The sequence below is a fragment of the Microtus ochrogaster genome, chromosome 24 (genome assembly GCF_000317375.1).
Source record: "Microtus ochrogaster isolate Prairie Vole_2 chromosome 24, MicOch1.0, whole genome shotgun sequence".
Taxonomy (NCBI): domain Eukaryota; kingdom Metazoa; phylum Chordata; class Mammalia; order Rodentia; family Cricetidae; genus Microtus; species Microtus ochrogaster.
This window is the reverse complement of record NC_022024.1, coordinates 6,858,150-6,868,355: the sequence shown is the minus strand read 5'-3', so window position 1 is coordinate 6,868,355 and position 10,206 is coordinate 6,858,150. Positions and strand designations below refer to the sequence as shown.

At 37.9% G+C, this 10,206-nt stretch overlaps 1 protein-coding gene across 2 annotated transcripts in view; it reads left to right on the top strand.

Moving 5' to 3' along the window:
• Slc16a7 (solute carrier family 16 member 7) overlaps positions 1-10,206 on the top strand; it is a 147,990-nt gene that overhangs the window by 87,118 nt on the left and 50,666 nt on the right. For both annotated transcript variants that reach the window (XM_005357944.3, XM_013350296.2), the window contains 2 exons: positions 3,270-3,383; positions 8,943-9,192. In XM_005357944.3, coding sequence (XP_005358001.1) covers positions 8,973-9,192 — 220 coding nt within the window. In that variant the 5' untranslated portion in view covers positions 3,270-3,383; positions 8,943-8,972. The remainder of the gene's footprint in view (positions 1-3,269; positions 3,384-8,942; positions 9,193-10,206) is intronic.

Below are 10,206 nucleotides of genomic sequence, written 5' to 3'. Positions count from 1 at the left end.
TGAATTTCTTGCTCATGTTCTCCCTCCTTCTGCTCCTCATTTGGACCTTGGGAGCTCAGTCCATTGCTCCAATGTGGGTTAACACTGATGGAGGCCAGCAATCAGAAGAGCACTGCCCCAAAAGGTGTGGAACACTCAGCTGGCTCCACGTCGCCATAAGGTGGACACGTGCTGTGGTGGTCATTGTCATTGCTTGGTGTTCTATTCTGCGGTCTCTTCAGTTTCTGCTCTGCTTCCATCCTTTGGCCCCTGTGTCTGTCTCTCTCTAAACTCTGTTTCTCTAGTCTAAGAATAGTGTAACCGCAAAAAGACCTCACCTCATTAATACAGACAAAGGTTTAAGAAACTCCTTATGGTTTGGCTGCACAAGGTACCTTATGGATCCTGGGGATCGGGACATGAGCATGGCCACCATTTAGCTAATTGTAATTGCCCTCTACATGAGTCTAACAGCATATCATAAACCAGGATGATTGTTTGCTGTGAATGGTTCATTTCTTAGGTTTACAATGCGTTAGTATAATATGTATTGTTTTTCCTTAAAGTACCAGTTCCAAAGAAATCTTTTTGACCCTTAACATCAATTAGAACTTGGAGTCATTTTAAATACAGCAAGAGTTTGCTGCTAAAAATAGGTTTTCTGTAGTTGATATTTTGAGGGCCTCAATCATCAGGATTTAAAAGATGGTCCACATAGAAGAGTAGAAGAGCACCCCTCCCACACACAATTAGATTTCAATTTAATTCAATGATAGGTTAGAAGAGAAAATATTTGGTTCTACTTAATTCCTGTTTTTAAATTGGATTAGCATGTACCTCAGCTTAAAACACTATCTATAAATTAATTTGGCATTGTTATTTTGTTTTGTATAAGAAAGAAGAAATGGAGAACAAAAGATCACATGATTGCTCTTGATGGGGCATATTGATTTACTTAGACGACACATAGGTCATTGTTGAGTGTGTGGCAAAGAGTTCCTGCTTCAATCTAAGCACACAGGATTTACCGTGGAGCCAATAGTCTCCTACCTGCTCTTACCTGGGTCTTCGTTTGCTGAGTATATTGTTTCAGGACCTCATTTTTTAAAGATTAAATATGACACTGTCTGATTAAGGTTTGAGAAGGTAAAGAAAGGGCTCTTCACAGTTTGTAAAGGAATGTGCTCATATTCTATAGTAGGGGTGCAAGAGAGCCTTGAATAGACTAAGGCTGTAGATTATGAAACATAATTGAATGTCTAGAAGTAATGGAATCATTAAAGCATTACTTATTCATATAATAAGCATGTGGCATTCATAGCAACAGTATTAGAAAATACGTCCTCCTGTGATAGCTATAACAGTTAGCATTGCTTTGTAGTGCAAAGGAGTGAAGAAATCCACAAAACTTTTAGTTTTGAAAATTGAAATAAAAAATTCATGTTGTCTTAATAATTGTTTATTAAATGCAATTTTGTAAAAGTTGATCATGCATGGTCAAAATTAATAATAAATTCATATTGTGTGTGTGTCTATAAACTAGACCATGATTGATCAAAATCAGTAGAGAAAATATATAACTAGATTAATTGAAACTACCAAATTGGGGTTTCTTGATTATTAATCCATTTGTTGAAAGGTACCTATGATGCAGATTTCTTTTTCTAAAATATGGATTGGTTAAATTGTACACCGTAAAATTCCATAGAAATTTTGGTGAGCAGGCAGAATTTGTAGCATCATGAGATTTTCTCAGAGTCCCTTTTATTCTTGCTTTTAAACTGGTGTGTGTAAGACATGAGTGCAGTTAACTACAGTCTGGGCTCAGAACCAATTTTCAGGGATGCCTCAGGCTTTCCTCTGAGGCTGTGCCCTGCACTCAGTGAAGTTAACTATGCCAGAGAAAAAGGAAGCTATAAAGATTTCCTACATTAGCATTGGATGGTAATGAGAAAGGCTGGAGAGGGTGACTTTCCCAGATTTTGAAAGCTATGGCAACTCACAAGCATTCCAATAAGACTAGAGGTGACATAAACTACTCTTCTAAGGCCCCGGATGCCCACTGAGTGAACCTTTAGCTCCGTTCCTCATCAGTTTCTTAGATCCAGTCAGTGACTTTAAGACTCTTTCACTCTCTTTGTTGCTCTCCACACGTCCTTCATCCTGTTACGCAAGCACCTTTAACCCAATGGTCATGATGTCTTCTTTGAAAACCTTATGACAGGCAGCCCTAGAGTCAAAGCAGCTGATTGGCCATTTAATTGAAAGAATATAGTTTCCCTTTTTCTTGTGCTTACTCTGGTCAATATTATCTAATATACCGAATTATATATATATTCAGTACCATGTTGATGTTAATGTCTTGAATGAAAATATTTGCTTTATTAGATATTTAGACCTGGTTAGGAAGCTTAAATTCAGAAATAGATCCCTAGGATATTTTTTTTTGCTACCCACTGTGTTTCAGTGTTAAAACCTGTTCATTATTGATATATATTTAGAAGTATTTCAGTAAATCTTGTATATACACACCCGTACACACACACACACACACACACACACACACACACACACACTCACACACACACAATTTAGCAGAAAATTATTTAAATAGATGTAAGGAATTGAGTGGTTGCTAATGAATGTCAATAAATTTTTTTATAATATAAGTACTCACATAATCACTTCTTGTGTCATGTGTCTGTATTTGTCCAGGTATATGCACATTTGTGTGTGAATTTAGGTGGGAACCAGAGGCCAACCCCGGTGCCATTCTTCTGGAGTTACTTTCATTGTTTTTGATGCAGAATCTCTCAGTAGGATATGGAATTCATCCATTCAGCTGCACTGGCTAGCCTGCCAACCCCAGAGATCCTCCTGTCTCCACTTCCTAGGGCTAGAATCATAAGAGAGTACCATAAGCTGGACTGTTTACATGGATGCTGGGAGTTGAGTCCAGTTTCTCATGCTGGCACAGAAAACATTTTATCCACTGAGCTCTCTCTCATGGCCCTGTAATTTGTTAATTTTAAAGAAGCTGATTTTTTCTTTATCTTCCACTTTTCATGTTTGGCTCTTCATATCTATAGCTATATATAATATTGACACACACATACATAATACATATATATATATATATGACAAGCATTTCCCTTCATGCATATACACATGCTTATTTAATTATTCTTGTTATACAAGATGTACAGAATTACTGGTAAATTAAAGTTAGTGACTAAGGAGGCAGTGGAATCCAGTTATACATTTAATACTTGTTTCTTCTTTTTCTTTAGATAATCTGGAGTCGGCTCTACCTCTCCCTTTATATTGCCTTGGAATATTGCTCATCATCAGAAAGTGATTAGGCTTAGATATACACACCACCCAAAGTGCTCATCTGACAACAGGTAAAACTGTAGTTTTGTTTCTGCTTCGCTTGGTCATACTTACAAATAAAAGGGACAAAACATGGCAGCTTCCAAGTACATACAACATTACAGAATTGTTCACAAGGAAGAATATCATGGAGTGTGTGTGTGACTATCGATCAGCTCCAGCTGCTAGTAAGCCAAGAGGTCAGAGCTGCAGGAAGTGCTGTTTTCCAGGGGAAATGAGCTTAGGAATGGATGTATAAAGGAAAATCCACCAGGACGAGAGCTGACTTCTTAGGAAAACTCTAAGAGCCAGAAGAGCCATGGAGCTCAATAATTCAACCTAGACAAATGTACCCAGAAAAAGTACCTGCCAGAGTTGAAGGAGAAAGAAAAGCTTTCTATGATATAGGCAGGCTAAAAATTTTGATATCAACATAAAACACTAAACAGAGTATTGGGAGCAATATATGTGTTTGTATGTGACCTTTTTTCACTAGTTGCTGCTGTATGCATGTTTGTATGTCATATACATTCCTAAATAGAATTTTTCTACCTATATAATGCTACCTGTATGTTTGAGGTCATTTAAGACTGGACAGTTGGTGGTGTAGGGTTGAAGTGGGAGCACCAATTCGTAATAGAGACTACCGTATTGGTTAATATGTTCCTTGCTTTTGCGATGGAATAGAAAGATATTAAATTAGGTCTTTGGTAGTGTTCCTTTGTATGGAAATGTTTCCCTTTGTTGAATGAATGTTAAGATCTTGGTTTTATTTTCATGGTTTGTCGGGTTGTAGATCCTTGGAATAGGCTTAAGGGTCTTGAATGGGGTCTCAGAAGTGGCCGTAGCTCATCCCAGGCAGATGGGGAAGACCTATGCAGACTGAGAAAACGCTCACAGATAATCCTCAGTGGTAGATGGTAGGTGCTTCGGACTTCTCTTCAAGCAGCTGGAGTGAGTGAAGTAACTGTGGGTGTCTGAGGTCCCAAACTGGGATTGCGGAGAGCACGCAAGCCCAGGACACAGGGTCCTCAAGGAAGCCGCAGCTGTGGATGTGTTGGTGGCAGGAATCTCTCATCTCTGCATGGAGGGGAAGGGCCAGCCAGCAGAAAAGGAGCATGTGGCCCTCAGGCAAGTTGTGGGAGGAAGCAGAGCTGGTGGGGAAGGGATGAGTCTGGTGTCCCTACCTGGAGGGAGGGTGTGCATAATTATGCCTTTGAAAATCACAGGGAAATGGATCATGAAATTTTATTTCTAAGTGTTTACCATATCAAGTGTGATAAAGACTGCAATTATTTGAATTCATGGATTAGTAGTGAAAGACGGTTTTATTTCCACTCTGCACTCCGGAAAATTACAGGGCCGTGTCTTTATTCCTGCAAGAAAAAGCTGTTTGCTCCATAGCAGCTTCCTCCAGTGAGTCTTCAGGTTTTCTTTTGTAATTTTCAGGCAAGAAGGAAATTGGTAACATCACAATTTAATTTAAAAATGTTGTAATGAGCTCAGATTCTTAAGACAACTTTCAAGGCCATTTGCTATCTTATACTTACTTATTTAAGCAACGTTTACACTCCATCCTTCCCTCTGCTTTCTTTAAGTATTTTGCATTTCTAAAGATGCTATTTTTAGTACTCAAATGTTGTAAATTGATCAGCAAAATATTAAAACCTAACAAGTGAAGAGTTAGAAGAGATAATTAGTATTGTGCCCAACAAGAAACAATTAAGATTATAGCGTACTGTAAATATATAATATAAACTTTTAAAAAGTAATTATTGACAAAAGTGGCAGGTTATTTTACTAACTTATAACCTAACAGAAGTGTTTTTTATTAGAAACCAATACCCACTTTATACGCATCATTTGTCTAAACCTCCTATGTTGTTGATGATTTCCTTGACATTTTTGTAGACTTTTGCTGTGTGAGAACTTTTTCTCCCCAGGGAGACATTGCAGGCATGCACGAGCGCGCGCGCACACACACACACACACACACACACACACACACACCTGCTCACTCCTGGATGGAGACCCCCTATAGACCAAAGTTACAATCTCAGCAAAGTCCAAGTAGTTGAACAGGTTGGATTTTGGGGTTGACTTGCAGGGGTACATAGGATTCAAAAGCAGTTGCATGCTGCCAGAAGTCCCCCTCAGGAGCTCCCTGATGCTCCACACACCCCAGAATCCCTTCTCCTTTTCACAGCACCTGCCAGTGGCCCCTGAATCAGGTCATCCACCTCTGTGTCCTTGGATAGGAGCCCTGGTGAGAGTTTCTGCTTTCCCTGATTTGTGACATTGGGTTGGCTGACCTCTTGGTTCTCATGAATTTCCTGTCTCTGTCCTGTAAAAACACCGTGTTTGGGAGCATGTGATGTGTTATACGAAAGATAGCTATGATGGAGGCCACAAAGAAAGAGAGAAAAGTCCACAGTCCCAGTGTTCTCTACAAAAGCACTCCCTAGGAACCTAACTTTTTCCTCCTGGGCTCCATAACTAAAAGGTCCAGCTATTTCCTAACAGCACCAAAGGCAGGTGCCTAATCCTTTAGCACCACAACACTGGGGGATGCTTAAGGTCAAATCACACAATTTCTATGGAGAGAAATTTTTAGGCTATTAATGTTTTGGAAATTAAGAGCCCTTGACTGTTTCAATCCTTAAGAACATTTAGACACACAGAATATAATAAAAATGTCAAGTGGTTTTTCTTTGGCTTATTTTACTCCCTTAGTACAACATATGACTAAGCAATATATAGAATATAGAGCTAAGAACAATACAATATAGTATATAAATTTTCTATTAACCATAGTGTCAATCAAAAGCGGAATTTTTATGACTTTTTTAAGATTATGATTTATACCTCATGTATTTTCTATATTGTCTCAAACTTGTGTAGTTACAAAAATTCTATGACAACTAATAAAAATAATAAAGTAACTTATAAAATTAGAATTGTGTCTCTGGGATTCATGGGATTACATTATCATTTAAATTAATCAGGCGTATAGTCATATAGAACAATAAAGAAAATAAATACGTACAATTGTTAATAATATTGGTTAGATAGTGTTTTTCTCTTCTGGGTTTTCTTCTCTAATGTCTGTTAAAGGCATCATTAAACCGCTGCGATCAGACTACTTTGTAAAGAAAGCTTCATTGAAAACCATGCTCAGTTGTGTCAGTGTCATCAATGACATTAAAATTCACTTCAGATAAACACTCAGTACAGACCATACAGCCAGGAAACCTTATGGTCTTTATGTCCTTTGCAACAAAATCTTGAAGACCCTTATCTTATAATTAAACTTGATAAAACACTATTATTGATCCCATTCAAACGCTTGTGGTTTGCAGTCACCTTTGTGAGACTATGTGAGGAATCAGAGGACATTAGACTAAATTTCTAGACATGCGACCCCATAGGAAAAATATTAAAGGATCTCATTTTTATTGAATGTTAAAATGAAAAAAAAAAAAACCCAAATCTGAAGTCACAGACATCTAGAATAGAAGGGTGTTTTCCTAGGCTTTTAGCCAAGAAAGAAGTTGGTGCTCATAGAGGGGTGCTCAAAGCCCAGAGTTGTGCAGAATCTGTAGGTGCAGGGAGCTCTTTTTACAGTGGGCTTTGTACTACACAGTACTGACTGTGTACTGTGAGCCTGCTAAGACGGTAGTTCTTAGGTAGTCTCAAGAGAGCCAGCGAGAGAGAATGAGAGAGAAGCTTTGTATTACACAGTACCGACTGTATGCTCTGAAACTGCTAAGACAGCAGTCCTTAGGTAGTCGAGAGAGAGAGAGAGAGAGGGAGAGAGAGAGAGAGAGAGAGAGAGAGAGAGAGGAGAGAGAGAGAAGAGGAGAGGAAGAGAGAGAAGAGAGAAGAGAGAGAGGAGAGAGGAGGGAGGGAGGGAGGAAGGGAGAGAGGGAGAGAGGGGAAGGAAGGGAAGGGAGGGAGGAGGGAGAAGTTAGAGGAGAGTCATGAACATTGCATAAGGATTTGAGTTAAATTTGGGTTAAACTGAAGACAGTTGAGTTGTCATTCCACACTGAATAATAACATGAAAACATCATTCTTTGTACCTTATACACTTGTGTGTGTGTGTATGTGTGTTTGTGTTTGCAAGGGAGTGAGTGTGAAAACCATGTATACATTTACAAAAGTAGGAAATAAACTTATCCATGGGCTGATTTTGGAAAACATATGGCAAAAATATATACTCTTATACACAGGAATGTGGCTTTCTTCTGCATTTCAATGCAGCATCTCTATACCCTGAGAGGATGTGGAGGCAAGGTTTTCACTGTGTGTAATTTCTCCCATATTAAACTGTGCATTGTCACCTTCCGTGGGAGAGTATTTAAGTGTTCTTAGGTGTATACATATTAAAAGAACCTTTTCTCCACTCCCTCAACAAACAAGAAATATACCCATGTAGCTGTTAGAATTTCATGCCACTGAAGAGAGAGACAGACAAAAAGGCAGAGTGACATATTTGTAAGACTTAGCAGCATTAGTTTTGGAAAGGCAATATTAACATTTTACATTAAGATATTATTTTTATGGCTTGGTGGTGGCTCAGTTGTTAATTGCCTGCCACAAAATTGTGAGCACCTGAGTTCAGTCCCACAGAGTCCATATTATAAACAAACGAACAAACAAACAAAAAAAAAAACCCAAACAAACAAGGCCTATAGCTGCAGTACTGAGGAAGAAGAATTCTTGGAGCTTTTGCTTCAAATAGTAGCCCAAATCAGAAACCGCCTAATACCATGAGAGACTGTTTCTTGAAAAAATAAGTGGAGAAAAATTGTGGAAAATACCATATTTCAACCCCTGACAACACAAAATACAAGCAGATGCATGCACAGAAGAAAGTGTTCTTTCCTGAAGTGTAGTAGGTTATTTCCTCTATACTTCCAAGTAAGGTTGAAATAATGTTTATTTTTGTTTAGTTTGCACTTCAGGTTGTATCCGGATTCTTAACTTCACTTTCAAATATTTTCTTCCCATACGTAAGTGTTTGTATGGGGAGGCTGCTTGTTCATTTCCAGCTGCCCAGAACCAAAATAACTACACAGAAACTGTATTAATTAAATCACTGCTTGGCCTATTTGCACTAGTTTCTTATTGGCTAGCTCTTACATCCTAAACTAACCCATCTCCATTGATCTGTGTATTGCCATGTGGCTGTGGCTTACCAGCAAGATTTCATCACTTTGTCTCTGGTGGCAACTACATGGCTTCCATGACTCCACCTTCTTTCTCCCAGCATTCAATTTAGTTACCCAGCCTAGCTTTACTCTGCCCTATCACAGGACAAGGCAGTTTCTTTATTCATTAAGCAATAAAAGCAACACATATACAGAAGGACTTCCCACATCATCGTTTTCAGATTTTTCCTCTTAATAATCAAGGCTTTATATCTCATTTTCTGTTTTGAATTTCTTATAATTTTCCAAGCACAATAATCCCAAATGTATTAATAAAATTATATTGTAGTTAAAATGAAAATGCTATGTCAGCAACTTTCAAGCATGATACAAAACACAGACTTATAACATGAACCGTTGTTGTTTCTTTTTCAATAGGTTGCTCTAGTCTCCAGCAGAGGTGCAGAAATGCCATCGGAGACTTCTGCTCCTCCTCCATACCCCCTTCCTCCAGATGGAGGTTGGGGTTGGGTAGTAGTTTGTGCATCCTTTATCTCCATTGGATTTTCATATGCCTTCCCCAAAGCTGTCACAGTATTCTTCAAAGATATTCAGGAAATATTCCACGCTAGCTACAGTGAAATTGCATGGATATCATCCATCATGCTGGCTGTCATGTATGCAGGAGGTAAGGTTCTTAGTGTACACTGATTTCTGGAATAAGAATATAGTTCCTTATGACCATATACTTCACCTTAACCATGTGCACACATTAAGACTCTTATTACATTATTGTTATTATTATTATATATTGAGTTTAAATCAATCAAAAGCATAATTATAATTGCATTTTTAATGATTTTTAATGATTAGCATTATGATCTGTTTGCTTCATTTTGAGTCTTGATAGGATATTTAGTGGCATGGTCTGCCGTTTTATCAAGAATGCAAGTGGATCATTTTCTGTTCAGTTTGGATTGAATGCAATATAATGTTGGAATTGTTTCTCGCCATTTCTATAGCTAGCCAAAGTACTTTCTTTAAGCTGAAAAGGAAATGCTTCTGTTAGTTTATAAACCCAGAATATACTCCATTTTGCACTGCCCAGAAGGACTGCTTGAATATACTTTCTACACTATTCGAGTTTTATACGTGGAATAATTCCTTAGTGCTTTAGGACACCCAAAATGATGACATCATTTTATTTAAGTGGCTGTTTCCAATTATCTTGTTAGAGTCCATGTTAAAACGAGAGTATAAGTCATGAGAGAACATGAATACATCAAGCCACCCCACATTGGAGTGTTAAATAATGGAAATCCTTCATTATTATATGATCTATTCTCAACAGGAGATCAGACTTTTATAGATTTTTTTCATAAATCATCACTTAAAATGTAAGGGTATTAGAATTTTCATTTGTCAACTGGCAATTTAACTTCAAGGGGCAGTTATAGACTCAGAATATAAGAATTCAAAGGTATCGTATAAGTCACCTAATATTTTTTCTTATATAAGTAAAGAAAACAGAACATTAGCAATAGTAATTAATATTGATTAGAATTTGCTGTTGGCCAAGGCCTTGTTCCTCACTTGATTTGTATGGTACTTCCTAATCCTCTTGACAGTCTAAGAAATGGTTGTCATCTTTCTGTTATGGGACTGAGAACATACACTATCATGTATTCCCTGTGCTTCCCTC